This window comes from Panthera uncia, chromosome A2 (assembly GCF_023721935.1).
Source record: "Panthera uncia isolate 11264 chromosome A2, Puncia_PCG_1.0, whole genome shotgun sequence".
Taxonomy (NCBI): Eukaryota; Metazoa; Chordata; class Mammalia; order Carnivora; family Felidae; genus Panthera; species Panthera uncia.
In genome coordinates, this window is record NC_064816.1 from 13039908 (window position 1) to 13058446 (window position 18539).

At 48.2% G+C, this 18539-nt stretch overlaps 1 protein-coding gene across 2 annotated transcripts in view; it reads left to right on the forward strand.

The window, feature by feature from the left end:
- The first annotated feature begins 1838 nt into the window (after positions 1–1838).
- The window catches only part of UPF1 (UPF1 RNA helicase and ATPase), a 36269-nt gene continuing 19568 nt past the window's right edge, over positions 1839–18539 (forward strand). For both annotated transcript variants that reach the window (XM_049640288.1, XM_049640289.1), the window contains exons 1-3: positions 1839–2372; positions 16603–16745; positions 18373–18462. In XM_049640288.1, coding sequence (XP_049496245.1) covers positions 2142–2372; positions 16603–16745; positions 18373–18462 — 464 coding nt within the window. In that variant the 5' untranslated portion in view covers positions 1839–2141. The remainder of the gene's footprint in view (positions 2373–16602; positions 16746–18372; positions 18463–18539) is intronic.

Here is an 18539-nt window from a genome sequence, read left to right on the forward strand (position 1 = left end):
GGGCTCGAACTCACGAACTGCAAGATCATGACCTGAGCCAAAGTCAGACGCTTAACCAATTGAGTCACCTAGGCACCCCTGGATCATTTTTAAAAAATCCATCTGATAATCTCTGCCCTTTTAGTGAAAAGTTTAATCCATTTACATTTAAATAATTACCGATAAGTACTTATTTCTGCCATGTGGCTATTGGCTCTTTATGTGTCTGTGTCTCTCCCTCCACCAATTCCTCCATTACCAACTTCTTTTGTTAATGTTTTAGTGTACCATCCAAATGCCATTTTGCAGATGTGACTGTATGTAGAAAATAAGAGGAAATCCTTAGAAGTGGAATTGCTAGGTCAAAGGACGAGGGGGAGGGGATGTGTTTAAAACTCTGATGGGTGTTACCAGATTGGTCTTAAATGCTTCTACCAATTCAACTGGATATTTTCCAAAGAAGGCTTTATGTTTTATTGAAACCATCCATTGGCTTGTTGGGATTTCCTCTTCAACTGTGTCTTCCTGGAGAGGGGACCTAATTATTCAATTTCTGTATTCCCACATTTTAGTGCATGGTAGGAGGCCAGAAAAGATGTAAAGAAAGAAAAAGGAACCTCTTATCATGTAGTGACAGGAGTATTGGAAAATGAAGAACCATTCAGGATCAGGAACTTTTAGTGTAGCTGTGCAAACCAGGAGCCCTATGAACTGACTTCAAGCATTTAGAGAGCCCCAGAATCTCGGGACAAATAGGGAATTGGAGGTGGGGAGGTTCTCTGAGATACTATATAGAAAAGGAAGCTGAAGCTTGGAGTTAAGTTCATAAACCAGTAGCTGAGCCTGGGACAAACTTTTACTTAGCACCCATGTGTGGGTTATTATTATCCCCTTGGGGAAGACTGTGTGATGTGAACAAAGCCAATCCCTGTCCATGTGGAATTTTCCTTAATGTAGTTTTCATCCTATCTGCTTTATTATATGTTTTAACGTTTCGATTTTTAAGCAATCTCTACATCCAACGTGGGACTTAAACTTACAACCCAGAGATCAAGATTCGGAGGCTCCACCGACTGAGCCAGCCCGGGGCTCCTCTTCATCCTATCATAATGGATAGTATTTAACCTCTCCCCAGGGAGGAAACTCTAGGCTCAGAGAGTTGAAGTCACTTGTACAAAGTCACACAGCCAGAAGGTGTCTCGGTCTGGATTTCACCCCAGAGCAAGTGCTCCCGATCAACTTTGCCATATACTACCTCTGAATAGCGATTACAATTATGTAATTATAACTAATGTAATTAATAATTGCAATATAGCATTATAACGTTAGTATAGCTAATATATTAACATTATTGTTATGATGATTACTGTCCTAAAAAGCAGCAGCAACCACCTTTGCCCTGGGCCAGCCTCCATGATAAGGGCTGTCCCTATTCTTTTATTCAACCAATGAATGCTGACCACCTGTTTTGTGCCAGGTACTCCCCCTCCCCCCCATTTCACAGATGGGGAAACTGAGGCCCAGGAAGCTTCTCCCAGAGTTTGAGGTATACCGCAACTGGGTGTGCCGAGACCACCTTTGGAAAGCAACCGGATAGTGCTCAATTAACCCGAGGCAGTCTCGCCGCCCCTACAGACGGAACCACCGCGGTCACACCGCCCACCGCCCAGCGCTACTGAACAGCGGTTGGGGCGGGACCACGTCCTCGTGAGGCCGCCGCGACGGCGGTTAGAAGCCCTGCCCCCCGCGCGTGCGCCCTGTCTGTTCCGCCGGCCCGCTCAGCTGCGGGTGTCCGGGCGCGGTTGGAGGCGTCCCCGAGGAGCGCGCGCGCTTGCGCCGGCGTCGGGCTCGCGCACGCGCACCTGCGCCGGCGTCGGGCTCGCGCACGCGCACGACGGCGGCGGCGACGGCGGTTCCTGCCGGGGGCTGCGAGTGGCGGGCGGCTCGGAGGGGAGCAGCGTCGCTGAGGGGCTCGGCGGCAGTGGCGGCGGCTCGGCACGCGTGGCTCTTGGCCCGGCTCGCGCAGCGGCGGGCGTTTCAGTCCGGTTCAGGGGCGTGGGCGCGGCGGCGGCGGCGGCCCGAGGCCTGCGGCCTAGGCCTCAGTGCGGCGGCGGGCTCGAGTGCGGCGCGGGGCCGGCCTGAGGGCCCTACTCGGCGGCACCATGAGTGTGGAGGCGTACGGGCCCAGTTCGCAGACGCTCACCTTCCTGGACACTGAGGAAGCCGAGCTGCTTGGCGCCGACACGCAGGGCTCGGAGTTCGAGTTCACCGACTTCACCCTCCCCAGCCAGACGCAGACGCCCCCAGGTGGCCCCGGCGGCCCCGGAGGAGGTGGTGCGGGAGGCCCGGTCGGCGCTGGCGCGGGCGCTGCGGCCGGACAGCTGGACGCGCAGGTGAGCGGCACATGGCGGCGCCGGAAGCCCGGGCCGGGCCTCGGCGCCCGGGAACCTGCCCCGAGTCCCGCACTCCGGCGGCGTCCGAAGTAACCTGTTCCAGGTCCCTCACTCAGGCCCGGCCCAGGCTGACCTTCCCCGGGTTCCCCGATCCGGCCGGGTCCGGAGTAACCTGCCTCGGCTCCCGGTCTCTAGCGGGGCCGGGGCAGACCTGTTTCGAGTCCCGCTCCGGTGGGGTCCGGGTGATCTGGTCAGGATCTACTTCAGGCCGCGTCTTAGGTCACCTGCCCGAAGTCGCCTTCTGGGCGTGTCCGAGGTGACCTGCCGTCGGGGGTGACCTGTCCCCAAGTTTTCCTCCAGCTGAGTCCGTGCCCTGTTCAAGCCAGCTCCGTGGTGATCCGTCCTCCCTGCCCCACCCCCCACCTGTGGTCCCAGCCGTCTGGGCATTCCCCCTCGCCCGCCCCCGGTCATGCCCACTAAACCGCGGGTTCAAATTTCCCCGGGCCCAGGGACGCTGGAGAGGGCAGGGTCGAAGCTCCCGGAGTAGAAACGGAATTTCAGCCTCCAGTTGAGAACCCCACGCTCGCTGGTTATGAAGATTATTCAAGAGACAGGTTGCGTTTTGTTTTTCCTTCTTGCATTGCCTGTTGCTGAAACCGACTTGTTATGTAACTCCCCAGCTCTGTCTTGGAAAAGTTAGGTTTGAGTTTGTTCCTCCAATGGGGGCAGTGATAGTGGGTTTTACATAAGTGGTACTGCCACGTTGGAAAATTTTGTTTTTAATGATGTGAATGTTTAGGGAAAGCTACTTAGGTATTTTAAGTTTGGGTTTGGGTTATGAGAAGTATTAGGGACGCACTTCCTGAACCTAGGTCCCAGCCCTGGAGTGGCAGAGGGGACTGGCTGGGGTTTTGGGGTGGGATCCCTTGTCACAGGTGTTCCTTGGCATGAGGATCCACTGTCAGGGCTGGGGGAGCCACCCCATCCTCAGCCAGAGTGAGCTCAGACTCTGTCCTTGGGGGAGGAGGGCTAGCATTCTAGTTGATTGAGTCACTCTCGTGGGTAGACCACCCACTTGGATTTTCTTTTAGCCCCTAATAGAAGCAGAAAACATTTGACTCATTCTAACCCCAGATTTCCTTAAAAATAGATGCCTGATGGGTGGAGCATCAGGGAGAACAGGTGTGCAAGTATGTATTTTTTCAGCTTGGTTTACATATGGTGGAGGAAAATAGAGAGTTTGCCTGGAGAAACGAATGAGCCGTTGGACACTCATGATGACACCTGTAGACCTCTCTGTTTTCACAGCTGTGAAATGGGGGTATAGGAGTTTTATTTTTGTTACACTTTTCAACATATCTGAAATCTGCACTTATGTTTGGATGGACCGGAAACATACATGAAATCTGGACTCAAGTTTGGATGGACCAGATAACGCTGTTTGTAACTTGTATCCAGTGCGTCCGGAGGCTGAGGATAAAGATCACTCAGTTGAGCGATGTGCCATGGTTAGTGGCAGCTCAGGGTTGGTAAAGGTAATCGTTTTATTGCAAATTCTTTTTAAGACTTTATTGCATATTCTTTTCTTTATATTGGCCAGTGTTTTTCTGGCCAGTGTAAAACAGCTCTGAGTTCTAGTTTTGTTCCTTGTATTCTGTTTGTGATCAGTGAGTTACAGGGCATGCCCTTCTCTTTCAGTTGAAATAATCTATTTTTCTGCACCTGAGCACTGAGTTGTATAAAATAGGAGCTTTAAAACTCTCCACCAGAGGTAAATGTTGCAGTTGAGCTCACCTGAGTTCTGATGACATCAAAAGGGTTTATCCTTCTTTACTTTTAATTAACTCAGATGACCCACTCACGTGTAGCCCAAGTTTGTGTTTGGGGAATGGGAGTTACATCCTTTGTGTCGTAAGAGAAGGCTCTGAATTTGGGGGCAGGAAAAGTCTGAATAGAATTGAAAAGTGGAAAAAAAGTTGATTCTTCCCTATGCCAGTTGGTGGCATTGGCTGCCTACAACATTTGGGATTTTCCTTATTTGTCCTCAAGAGTTGGCTGGGTAACTAACTGTACAGTGGGGCTTCCAGAAAGACTCAAACCCATTCTGAATGCCTTTTGATTTTATCTTATTGAATGAGTAGCTGTAACTTATCAAGTGCTGTGCAGCTACTTCTGTTTCACAGCTTTCTTGAGATAGAATCCATGTAGCATACAGTTTGCCCATTTAAAGTGTACAGTTCAGTAGCTTTTAGTACGTTCAGAGTTGTGCAGCCCTCACCATCGTCAATTTTGGCATATTTTCATCACCCTAAAAAGAAACCCCATACCTCTTAGCTTGTCAATCCTCCTTTCTCCAACCCCAGGCAGCCACTGATCTTTCTGTCTCAGGTTTACCTACTGTGGACATTTGATATAAATGACAACATGTGGTCTTTTGTGTCTCGTTTCTTTCACCAAGTATGTTTTCAAGGTTCATCCATGCTGTAACATGTATCTACTACCATTTCTTTTTTGACTGAACAGTATTCCACAGTACAGACAGACCACATTTTGTTTATCCACTCATCTGTTGGTGGACATTTGGGTTGTTTATCCTTGTAGCTATTATAAATAATGCTGCTGTGAACATTCATGTGCAGGTTTCTGTGTGGCTGTAGGTGAAATTGCTGGGTTGTGTGGTAACTCTGTGCATAACCTTTGCAGGAGCTGCCAGGCTCCTTCCCAGCGTGCAGCCACTTTTGATACCAGTTTTGCTTAGTTGGTTTTACCTGATAGTTTGTTTAAATTTTTTTTTTTAACGTTTATTATTGAGAGACAGAGAGACACAGAGCATGAGCAGGGGTGGGACCGAGAGATGGAGAGACACAGAATCCGAAGCAGGCTCCAGGCTCTGAGCTGTCAGCACAGAGCCCGACACGGGGCTCCAACTCACAAACCGCGAGATCCTGACCTGAGCCGAAGTCGGACGCTTAACCGACTGAGCCACCCAGGCGCCCCTACCTGAAAGTTTGTTTAAAGGCAGAATGTGTGTCCCTGCCAGGGTAGGAGAATGGCACAGGGGTGACTCCTGCTGAGCTACAAGTTGGTTCAAATAACATTTGTTTTGCTTATGAAATGAAACTGATATTTATCAAAGCCTTCCAGATCATGGAATGAAAAGTGCTGACATAATCCTGCCAAGTGTCCCTAAGATACAAGGGACCATTTTCTTTTGCCTATCTGACTCTTCGTGGGCCCTTCCCCCGCCCATCAAAGGGCAGGGAAAGGTAATTTCAGAAGTGCTTTGCATAATAGTTGGTGTTATAAACCTTCTGCCCTGTCTAGTTGGAATATATCCTTTTGATGGTTGCTACTGTCATGTTTTCTCCAAATATGGGAATTATGGTAAAGATGTAAGAGTTGGGAACACTACCCAGGCAGAAAAAGGAATTGATACACACAATGATATGGATGCATCTCAGAATAATTCTGGGTAAAAGAAGCACTCTGACCAAAAAAAAAAAAAAAAAGAATATATACCCTGTGATTCTGTTTGTATGAAGCCCTAGAAAGTGCTAATAGTAGTAGAAAACAGATTAGTGGTTGGGAGAAGGAGGAAGGAAAAGAGAGAGGGTGACAAAGAGCATAAGGAGACTTGGTGATGGATGTGTTGGTTATCTTGATTGGGTGTTTACATACACTGATGTATGACAACTTATAAAACTATACACTTTAAGCATGCACTGTTGATTGTATGTCAGTTACACCTCAATGAAACTGAAAAGGCCACAGGGAGATACCACTACCTGCTCATAAGAGTGGCTCAAATTTTTTAAAAGGTTGGAAAGCCACTTGTAACTTTCATACCTTGCTGATGGGATGGTTCACCCATTTCTCTGTGGTCCAGCAGAGAAGCAAAGGTGGTTGTCCACACGTGGGGCTGCTCTGAGCATTTATAGCTGGTTCGTTCTTGAGAGCCCCAGACTGGAAAAAACTCCAGTGACCATCAACAGGTAAATGGGTAAACAAAGGCTCTTCATCAGTTGTAGTCTTGAGTACATACACTTGAGCTTCTTTTCCTCTTCAAGTGGTAGATACTTGAGTAAAGAGTTGCTACCTAGTCTTCAGAATTGATCATGGAAAGCTGTCCTAACATATTCTTGACCATCCAGGTAAACAGATCATCTTCTGCTTATTGGCCTGTAGTTTATGAAGAGGAGGAATGAATTCAGTACAGTCTAGGGGTTCCCAAAAGTGGTGAGTTTAAAATTTGAGTGGGACTTTTTCCATCTGGTTTTGTGAACACTCAGTTCAGCGGTGATATAAGCACACCTTGAGAAAATTGGAGATAAGACACTGGTAACCTTGCAGGAGCTCTGGCAAGTGTTCGTTCAGCACTTTCCCCTTATTGGATTTCCCAAGTTTGTTTCTAGATGGTTAGGACTCCATGGGCGATTAGGGGAGAGGAAGGGCTTACGTGTCATTGGTGAATAAGCAAAATGACTTCTTACTCTGTTCACCCTAATTTCTTAACCCAGATTGAATACGATTGGGGGCAAAGTTAACACTTGAACAATACCAGTGTTAACTGAAAAACAAAGTTCTTTCTCAATCCTGCTCCCACAACCAAAAAAAGGAGACGTTTTTCTAATAGCTTTATTAAGGTATGATCACATACCATAGAGTCTTGTATGTAAGTGTGCAATTCAGTGTTTTTCTAGTAAATTTGCAGAGTTGTTCGACCATCACACAATTCATGGTCTTTGATTCTTCTTCATGCCTCTTTTTCTTCCCCTTCCTGCTCCTTCTCCTTCCTGCCCCTCCCCTTTTTGCTCCTGTTAATCTTTGTAGTTTCTCATCAGCATCTCTAATGTAGGGAAATGGAGTGACCCCGTGCTCAGCCACTCCCAGTCACCTGTTGGGGGAGATTCACCACCCTGTATGCTGGGCCCTCCACGTGGGTGCAGAGTCAGGAACGGAGGCCTGGCCACGCTGCTTTCAGGGTGAGCCTGGGAGCCCTCATATATCTGTTCATGTTTACTTTTGACCCCACTGTACATGCTGTCAGGCCAGTCTCTTCAGCCTGGTCCTTGTCTCCTGCCCCTCTCTGTAGTCCTGCCTCTTGCCTTGCTGTGCTCTCTGAGGATTGGGGGTCAAAGTGAATCCTTTGCCATCTGTAGCTGTTGTGTTAGAAATGACAGGTGCTGCTCAGACTGCGGTTGACCTTTGGGATCATGAGGGCCCAGAAGAGGGAGTGGTCTGCCCTGCAGAGGGAAAGCTTTTGTGAGCAGTGTTCCTTGAGTTCAGGAAGGCATGCTGCTGGGCAGAGAGGTGGGCATGGAGCGCTACACTTGGCTTGGTGTGGAGGAGAGTGGGTGCGGGCAAGGGTTGATACGCCGTGCCAGGGGCTCGGGCTGGATCCTAGAGCCTCATGGAGCTGCTGAGGGGATATTGTGACCTCGCTTGAGAGGAAGGGCCCTTAGATGGCAGGTAGACCTGGCAGAGTGTGGACAAAGCCAGAAGGGGAGCTCCGGCAGAGTGCCTTGTGGTCAGATATGTGCCTGTGCATGCCGGCGCATGTGTATAAATGTGAGTGTGTGAACTACTACAGTACCAGGCAGCCAGAGTGGCCACTCCTGCTGGGACATGTTGACTGCACTGGATACCCTGTTGCCCCTGAGTCCTCATAAGGAATTATGGCTAGAGCAGACACAAGTTCTGTCTGTGGTTTTTGTCAGGGCCCGTGATCCCCCAAGGCTGAGGCAGGGCTCCTCTCTGATGGGAGGTATGGGTGGAGTTGGTGCTGGTCAGCAGACCCTTTGGAGACACTGCCCTGAGAGAGAGGGTAAGAGGCTCTGCAGAAAGGGAGAGACCCCACCAGAGCAGCATGCACGGAGGCTGGAGGGAGCAGATTCTGGGCAGTGGCTCTCAACTGAGGGGCATTTGTGGTTGTTGCCCTGGCAGGGTGGTCTTGCAGTGTTGCCGGGATAGTCCTGCCCGCAGAGAAGGGTCATGACTCCCAGTTCTGCTTGGTGGGACCCGGAACAGAGTGTGGCCTGGAAGGTGTGGAAGGGCAGCGAGTCTGGCTGAGTCTTCAGGGCTTCATTTTCCAGGTCTCGGGGCCCTGCTTTCAGGGGGTCTTTGAACTCTTCTTGGCAGAGGAGCTTTCCTTGAGAGCAGCATCCTGCTTCCTCTAGTAAACATGGGGATGCTGGGTCCTGGGATCCCATGGCTGGGAAAGGATCGTTGTGCCTGTTTGTATGTGTTAGTCTGGTAGCAGCTTGTGAGCTGGATTACTGAGCCAAGCCGGGCTTCTTTGGATCCCTGCAGACTGTTGCCTGGATGGCTTCTAGACCTAGGCTGCTTGCTGAGCTCTGCGGGTAGCCCTTTGTCACGACTGAGGATGGCACTTTCGTGTCTGCTTTGCTCCTTGCAGAGCTCAGCTGCCAGGGATGCCAGTGACTTGGGGGAGGTGGCTCTCCTCATCTTGGAGTAGAAGGCATTTGGTCAGAACTGTGCTTGCCTTCCGTCACTCTTTTTGAGTGCATGGCTCCTCGGACTCCATGGAGGCCACCGTGTCCATCTATATTGTGTAAAAACGTTGGTTATGGATTCTCTGCAAGTAAAGAAAACAAACCCGGCATATCCATCTCCTCAGTTCAGCAGTTTTGTCCTCTGGCCCTTTATTCTCATCGCAGAAGAGCTCTAAAAGAAATCCAACATGTTATTTCATCCTTCCTTCTGAGGTTGAGCCATATGAGTTAGCAATACACAATCATTTTGACCTATATTTACTATGCGTTTCTAGAAACAAAAAAGCATCTTTCCATCATAGGCAATACTGGTGTTGTCAGATGAACAGCACTGACAGTCGTTTTTTGGGATCATCTAATCCACAGGGCTTCCCTTTCTCCACAGATTCTTCACTCGTGAGAAGATGTCTTGACTTGGTCTGGCCCCCAGTGAGGTCCACCATTTATGTGATGGTTATGAATCTTGGCTTGCTCTCCAGGGCAGCCTCTCCCTCTTCTTTTCATGCCACTGAGCTGGGGTCCAGTCTGTGTCATTGTCCTGTGAGGTGTCCTGGCTTCTGGACTGAACCCATCATCACACCCTGGCTTCTCCCTGCAGGCGTGGAGTGGGCTCCTTTGAGAGTAATGATCCCAGGGCTGGACATGCAGAAGCAGCCCAGGTCGAGGTGGGGATGCCTCGGACACATCAAGGACACTCTGAGCATTGAAATGAACCATAGGCCTGGACTCAGCATGCTGACCAGAACAAGGGTTCTCTGTAAAGAGGGAGGCCGGTGAGGATCCTTTTTATCCAGAATCTGGGGACCACTCTCTTGAGTGGGACCATGTGAAGGCATTTTCGTAGGTCAGAAATGGTTGAATGTCAGCAGTTACATGTGGTTAAAACTAATGGATTAAAGAAGGCTAAAGAGACAGCATAAGTAACGAGTGTTAACTAGGTCTTGAATGTAGAAAACTAGAAAGGACGTTAGGGTGTTGGGGAATTGTGCTTGTGCTTATTAGATAGCAGTATTATATCAGTTTTATCAGCATAATTCCCAAGCGTGAGGCTTGTATAGTGATTACATGGAGAAGATGCTTGTCCTGGGGCTTGCGACTCTGAAATGGGTCAGGAAAGTAAAAGTGTGTGTGTGCAGAGGGACAGAGCACGTGTGGTAAAGTGTGAGTGGCTGGTGGATCCAGGTGATGGTTATGTGAGTTGTTTATTCCCTGTAGTTTTGAAACTTTCTCAAAAGCTGGGGGGAGGCCAGAACTTCTGTTAGCTTTTTCCAGTGGTGAGGCTCAGCCTCTCCTTACCCTGAGGGAAAGGTGATTGCCCACTCTCTTTTTATTTAAACCTCAGGATAAAAAAATAGTTTTATTGATGAGATGAATTATTTTACATTTCAGTGTTTATGCTTTTAGTGTGAAGATGTATTCATTTAGCCTACACTATGAGGGCTTCCTGGGGTGTGGCTCATTTCTAGGTCCTGGGGTCATAGTAGGGACCCCTGCTTTGGGGCTCCACAGATGGAATGGGGGGAGGCCTCCCTGGGAGGCGCCCTGTGGACTGAGACCCAAAGGACCAAGAGCCAGCTGTGCAGAAACCAAGGGACAGTGAGTGCAAAGGCCCCGGAGCACTGGCAGACTCAGAGGCTGAGGGACTGAAAGGTCCATTTCATGCTGCGTGGTACAATGCTTATGAGGTTTGGAGTAAAAATCTGTGGTCTAAAAGTTCTTACCAGCACATTTGGGAGTGATTTTTGAATTTACATGCTTTTCCTCTGTGGGACTGAAGCAACCTTTCTTCCTGCTACTCTGATGTACACAGTGAATTCTGTAGTTGCTTGTATGAAACTGTCCCTGGGCAGAAAACATCTGCAGACCTCTACCCAGAGCAGAGGCGAAGAGGGAACTGTTTCTCCAGTGATGTGATGCCTGGGAGTGGGCTCAGGGTTCCTGTGGGTGCGGGGGGTGGGGGGTGCTGCCTCTCTGAGCCTTGCAGGCTGCAGGGGTCCTGACTGGAAGTGAGGGGTTGATAATCTCGGAGGACCTCAGTCCTGTTCTGGCCAAGGACCCTTCACTCCTCCCGTCTTGTCACCTGGCATGGGTTGTGGACCTTCTCTGTGCTGGGCACTCTCTAGTTAGAGCTTTGTTTTAACTAATTTAATTATAGTTTCTAAGGTCAGATGTATTTTTGAACTTAATGTTTATCTTAAAACTTTCCAGAGAGTAGAGGGAGAAACTAACAACCCCACTATAGAAGTCAGTTTGTGTTGTGGCCAGATCGTAGCTGGGCAGGAGTGGGGCTGAGTGGGAGCTGGGAGTGTGTGCGTGTGTGTGTGTGGGCCACGTATACATTATACGTTCCCTAACCAGGAGGCTGGAGGGCTACTGGGCCTTGGAGAATCTGGACTGTCTTCTCTGGGCCCCCAGCTCTAGTGGAGGTGTGGAGAGTCTACCTGACCTTGTATCTGTATCATATTGTCTCCCAAGAGTTCTGAGAGTAGACCTACATTTCTTTCCCCATTATTAACCTGAAGGGGTAAGTGTGCAGGGTGGGTCCCCATGTGGCTGGTCAGGAGGTGTCCTCTGCTGGTTCAGGCCTTCCCCTGGTGAGGGGAGGTGAACTGTGGGATCTGAGGCCCAGATGAGGCAGGAATGGGTAGGAAGATGGCACCCAGGTGGTATGCACTTTTCTGTATTACTCTGTGGACCAATTTTGATGTTTCAGGACAGTAAAGTTTCAGATATCACCAAGGGCATTTCTTTACACGTAAGAGCTTATGTAATCTAATAAGATATTTTAGGAGTTCTTCTAGATAAGGAATCTGTAAACATTTTCTTAAAAGGCTAGATAGTAAATGTCCTAAACATTGTGGGATAAGAAGTAAAATTGAGGATATTATTAGGTATTTAATCCAGCTGTTTATAAATACTGGGGAGCGCATGGATGGCTCAGTCGGTTAAGCATCTGACTTCAACTTGGGTCAAGATCTCATGGTTCGTGAGTTCAAGCCCCGCTTCGGGCTCTGTGCTGACAGCTAAGAGCCTGGAGCCTACTTCAGATTCTGTGTCTCCCTGTGTCTCTCTGCCCCACTCACACTTGGTCTCTGTCTCTCTTTTTCAAAAAATAAACAATTTTTTTTTTTTTTTTAATATGAGTACCAGGGTGCCTAGGTGGCTCAGTCAGTTGAGTATCCAACTCTTGATTTCGACTCAGGTCATTGTCCCAGGGTCATGGGATCAGTCTCCAAACCTACTTAAGATTCTCTTTCCCACCCCCTGCTCATGCTCTCTCTTTAAAAAAAAAAAAATGTAAATGCTATTCTGAGCTTGAGAGGGGGAGCTGCATGCTGATTCCTTCCTGGACCACCTTCTTAGCCTTCTGATGATCCTGGGTGGTGGTGGTTTGTTTGTTTTTAAGTTTATTTTGAGGGAGGCAGAGCATGAGCAGGGGAGGGGCAAAGAAAGAGAGGGAGAATCCCAAGCAGGCTCCATGTGGTCAGTGTGCAGAACCCGACCCGGGGCTCAAACCCATGAAACCATGAGATCATGACCTGAGCTGAAATCAAGAGTCAGATGCTTAACCAACTGAGCCACCTAAGCTCCCTAATTCTGGGTTTTAAGGTGTTTTTCTGCTGAGATTGGATTGGAAAGATAGCACATTTCTCTTTGGAAAGATGAAAGCTGATCAGAGTGAAGTCATAAAAGGTGCAATATGCATTTAAGCTCAGGATACCAGATCTGTGGAAAGAATTGTTTGTTTTTTAAAGTTCATTTATTTTGAGAGGGAGAGCATGAGCAGGGGAGGGGCAGAGAGAGAGGGAGAGAGAATTCCAAGCAGGCCCAGCATTCGTCAGCACAGAGCCTGATACAGGACTTGAACCCATGAACTGTGGGATCATGACCTGAGCCGAAATCAAGAGTTGGACGCCTTACTAAGCCACCCAGGCATCCCTGGAAAGAATAGTTTTAGATCAAGTAAAAAGTTTGCCTTCCATAATATTCTCAGAAACCTTGTTACCTTAAATACTTGAGGAACCTGTTTACTGACTTTAAGAGTTTAAATGGGATCACAGATGTCAATTTCTTTCTTTCTTTCTTTCTTTCTTTCTTTCTTTCTTTCTTTCTTTTTTTCTTTTCTTTTCTTTTCTTTTCTTTTCTTTTCTTTTCTTTTCTTTTTTAATTTTTGAGAGAACATGAGCAGGGGAGGTGCACAGAGAGGGGGACAGAAGATCTGCAGAGGGCTCCATGCTTACAACAGAGAGTCCGATGTGGGGGCTCAAACTCAGGAACCTTGGGATCATAACCTGAACTGCTTTATCAGTCGAGCCACCCAGACACCCCTGCAGATGTCAATTTCTAATTGCTGCCTTCTGCAGCATGAGATGCATACCTCCTTCTCTGCCATAAGATGAAATCCTGGTGCCGTGACCTGGCCACACACTTTCAGAAAACCAACATGTGTTGGGGCGCCTGGGTGGCTCAGTCGGTTAAGCGTCCCGACTTCGGCTCAGGTCATGATCTCGCGGTCCGTGAGTTCGAGCCCCGCGTCGGGCTCTGTGCTAACGCTCAGAGCCTGGAGCCTGTTTCAGATTCTGTGTCCCCCTCTCTCTGACCCTCCCCCGTTCATGCTCCCTCCCTCCCTCTCTCTGTCTCAAAAATAAATAAATGTTAAAAAAAAAAAAATCTCTTAAAAAGAAAACCAACACGTGCGTGCCTAACACAGTCATACCAGGAGACATTGCGAGCCAGCAGTGCTGGCCCTGGGTGGCAGCCTCACAGTAACATTGCCACTGCATGTGTCAAGAGAAACATTGCCAAACAGGTGACTTTTTGAAGTGATAGCCAACGATCAGAATTTCAAAGCACCTCAACAAAGAATGTAACAATCTAATTAAAAATGGGCAAAGGACTTCAATAGACATTTCTCCAAAGAAGATATATAAATGACCAACAAGCACAAGAAGAGATCCTCAGTTTCATTAGCTAGCATAGAAATGCAAATCAAAGCCACAATGAGATAACTACCTCATATTCATTAAGTTGGTTATTTAAAAAAAAAAAACCAGAAGAATGATAATGAGTATCATCGAGGCTATGGAGAAATTGGAACCCTTGTGCACTGTTGGTGGGAATGTAAAATGGCATAGTCTCTGTGGAAAATACTATGCAGTTCCTCAGAAAAGTTAGATATAGAATTACCATAAGATCCAGCAAGTCTGCTTCTTTTGGGGTATATCCCCAAAAGAATTGAAAGCCGGAACTTGATGAGATCGCTGTATACCATGTTCATGGCAGCCAAAAGGTGGAAAAAACCCAAGTGCCCACTGAAGAGTAAACGGGTAAACAAAACGTCTGTCCATAGTGGAATGTTATTCAGCCTTAAGAAGGGAAATTCTGACACATGCTACAACATGGATAAATCTTGAGGACAGTATGCTATGTGAAATAAGCCAGTCACAAAAAGACAAACACTATGAGACCATTTATATGAGATCTCTAGGGTAGTCAAGTTTTCAGAGAAAGTAGAAACGTGGGTCCCAGGGGCTCAGGGGGGAATGGAGGGTTGGTAATGGATACAGAGTTTCAGTTTCAGATGAAAAAGTTGTAGAGATGGGTGTTGGTGATGATTGTAGAATAATAGGACTGTATTTAATGCCACTGAGCTGTACACTTAAAAATGGTTAGGGGCGCCTGGGTGGCGCAGTCGGTTAAGCGTCCGACTTCAGCCAGGTCACGATCTCGCGGTCCGTGAGTTCGAGCCCCGCGTCAGGCTCTGGGCTGATGGCTCGGAGCCTGGAGCCTGTTTCCGATTCTGTGTCTCCCTCTCTCTCTGCCCCTCCCCCGTTCATGCTCTGTCTCTCTCTGTCCCAAAAATAAATAAAAAACGTTGGAAAAAAAAAAAATTAAAAAAAAAAAAATGGTTACAAGGGGGAGGGGGGTGTCTGGGTGGCTCAGTTGGTTAAGCAATCCAGTTCTTGATTTCAGCTCAGGTCATGATCTCACAGTTCATGAGTTCAAGCCCCGCGGCGGGCTCTTCGCTGACAGTGTGGAGCCCTGGGCAGTGTGGAGTCTCTCTGCCCCTTGCTTGCTCGTGCTTGCTCTCTTTCCCTCCTCCTCCCCCTCCCCCTCCCCCTCCCCCTCCTTCTCTTGCTCAAAAATAAATATTTTAAAAATGGCTACAGTAGTACATTTTATATTATGTGTATTTTACTACAATAAAAAAAAAAGAGAGATCAGGGGTTCACACAGAAGTGCTTGTGATTGTTACAGTACTGTCTTTGCATTAAAATCCAAATGTTGATTTTGATTTTTTCTTTGAAAAAAAAATTTTTTTTTCAAACAAAGCATAGTTTTCTTTCATTTAACTTGGTTGTTGCCTGCCTGAAAAAAGTGCATTAAAGTAGTGGCAGAAGCTGTGAAATGGGGTTCTAATGTGGGCTGAGACCATTACAGACACAGCTGTAGATACCCCCCTACTCACAACCCAAATGCGCCACTGCAGTTTCCAGAATGCCCCCTAGGGGGCAATGCACTTCCTGATTCCCCCGTGTAACTGGGTGTGTGCTGCCCTCTCCCCCCACCCCCCCCCCCAACCCCCAGCTCCACATCCCCAAGAGATCTGCTGTCTTTAGAATCTTACAGGTAACTTGGCTGGAGCAGTGGACAGGAAAAGGCCCCGGGGGCACTGCTGGCTTGAGCTGCACTGGCCTGAGCTGACCCCACATGGTGTGGCTCTAAGTGGCAAGGGCTTTTTGAGGGGGGGGGGGGCAGTGTCTGATCCTGTCTCACTGCTCAGAGAAATCTGGTGCCTGCCCTGGGGCTTCTGTCATTCATTCCTCCCCGTCCTCATCACTGTTCCGACACTCCTGCTGCCTGACCCAACCTCATGTGGGAGATGTGTCATCTCCTCCTGTTGGGAGGATGGGGAGATGACAAGGACTGTTGACTGCTGTCTGAGGTTCCTGGCGGTGGCTTTAGGAATGCCCGTTAATCTCTGGCGAGTTGAATCCATGTGCCTCTGAATGGAAATGTGAGCTCAGTAGAAGTGCCTGTGAAATTCATGGGTTATTGTTAAAATTGCCTTTTGGTATGTTTTTGCAGTTGTAACTTATAAAAGGTAATATAAGTAGTAAGATTATAGCCTGAGTTTGGAAGGTCATCCTAACATTGAACTACTAATTCATAAGGAAGAGGGGCTGCCCTCTGGAGAGGGAAACTGGCAGTGGAGGAAGTATGTTGACTAGTGAGAAAACTGCTCTCCCTCATCTCCAGTGGACACAGCCTTTACGTCTGGTGCTTAGGCTTTGGTGGGACCCATCACTCTGCTGGCATTCCAGGCCCTCTGTCCTGACACTGTGCAACTGTCCCCAGAGGGGATTGCAACAACTTTGTGAAAAGTCATCCTGCTCCTCGTGACCCTCAGTCATGGGAACGAAGCGTTTTCCTCAGCATCCAGTTTGCTCATGGCTCCGTGACCAGATGGGATTGGACCTGGATATGCAGGAGGCAGGGTGGATGACCTAGGTCACCAACACCCTGTTTTTGTCCAGATGGGTTTAATAGGGAGAGTGTAAAAAGTCCAGTCAGAAGAAGCTGAACTGTCTTAGGTGGAGAGCAGGCCGGCACTTGTGGGAAGGTCACCACGGCTGCTCGTTTGAGGAGAGGTCACGTGCCTGGGCTAAGGCCTTGAAGCTGCAGCCTTGCGTGGTGATGGTACTGTTCTGCTGTAGGTCGGTGGACCAGAGGGCATTCTGCAGAACGGGGCTGTGGATGACAATGTGGCCAAGACCAGCCAGCTGTTGGCCGAGTTGAACTTTGAAGAAGATGAAGAAGATACCTATTACACGAAGGATCTCCCTGTACATGCCTGCAGGTGAGTGCCGACGGCAGAGTCTCAGACTCATCCCGCAGAGCTTTTTCATTCTGAGTGGGTTTGCTGGCTTTAGAAGCCCATCTAAGCCAATGAACTGTGACATTTGGTATTACGAAATAAGGAGATTCTTCAGATTTGTGTACACATAGTCAGGAGCAGGAGGGTGGGGTCAGCACACTCTGACACCCCTAATTCACCTAGAGGGTAGGGGAAAGACTCCTTCTCAGGCCTTGAGGTGGTTGGTTCCTGGTACCTGTTCCGCTCACTCATTCAAAAGAATTCCTCACATTTGGTGAGCATTTAGGTTTAGAGGGTAAACAAACAGCAGCTAAAATTTCTCTTACAAAGAGATGATTGATTGTAGGATACTTTAAAATATCTGCCTCTCTGATGTGTTCAAAATTCCCCCAAAATTGGAGTTGAATAATCAGTGGGTAGACCTGTTTGTTGACCAAATTTGGAATTCTCATCTAGAGCAGGATCCATCTGTTACATTTTGACCCTTAAGCTTGGACTTACTCTTGCTTTGTTACACATACGCAAGAAAATTGAGACCAAAAGAGGTGAAATGATCTTGCTCAGGGCACCCGGCCAGTCAGGGCCACTTTAGACCTGGGCCATGGCTCAGTCTTGCCCACCTCTCGGGCACATTGCCCCCCCCCAGAGTCTGTGCCCACCACAGGATAGTGCTGCTCTTTTCCCTGCTCTGTGGACAGACTTTTTTTTTTTTTTTTTTATAACTATTTTGGCTTTTTGTTTTTAACTTTATTTTGGCTCTTGTTTCCACTCTTGTTTACAAATGTTTTTATGTACGTGTTAGTGATGTGTCAGTGTTCCTGTTGCCTACACATTTGACAGTGAAGTGGTTCCGGTAAAGCTGCAGGTGGTTAAAGTTTGCACACCCCCTCACCTTCCCAGCTGTCCCCAAGGTGTGGGGTGTTGCAGGGAAGGTTCTTGGCTGACCCACATTCAGTTTGAGACTGAGTCTTGGCTTCATACGCACAGAGGACTCTGTGGTGAGCCAGTTTTTGTTTTTGATGTGTTGATTTTCAGAAGAATGAGGCTGGGGGCTCTCCTGAGGTGCTCCTTGCAAGCTTGAGCTCAGTCTGCGCCCTGAGACTCTCTGCTGCTGGGGCTGAGCTGAGCGTTCCCAGGAGCATGGCGCCCTCTGCTGGGATGTGGAGTGCCTTGTGAACGTGGTGTGGTTACAGCTTACTCTTCTGTGTGCCCAGAGCCAGGGATGCTGACTTCCGTTCTTTTAAGTCACAGTTCTGGAAACTTCAGGCCAAAGGGAGCGACAGGGGGTTGCTTTGGGGTGTCAGACTTCCATTGTTGGGCTCACCTGGCACTTTCCACAGTTCTCACCCCTCACCTGGAAGGGGCTTTGCTGTTGTCTAGGGCCTCTCTGAGGAATCTCCCCAGCACCCTGAACCCTTTCCCTGCATTTGCAGGGTCAAGAAGCCTCTGCAGTTAACTGATTGGATTTTGCTAGTGGGATCGTTGGGTTTGAGTATGTGTTTAATGAAAAATTTAAAAATGTTGTAAGAGGAAAGAATTTTACATCCTGCCAAATTAAAACCAGAGAAAGACCTTCCAGCTTTAACTGTTGATGTTTTGCCTTTTTTAGTTACTGCGGAATACACGATCCTGCTTGCGTGGTTTACTGTAATACCAGCAAGAAGTGGTTCTGTAATGGACGTGGAAATACTTCTGGCAGGTAGATAATCAAACCGCGCATGTGTCTTTAATCAGTGCTGTGCTCAGATTTGTGTGTAAATTATGGAAATGTTGAAG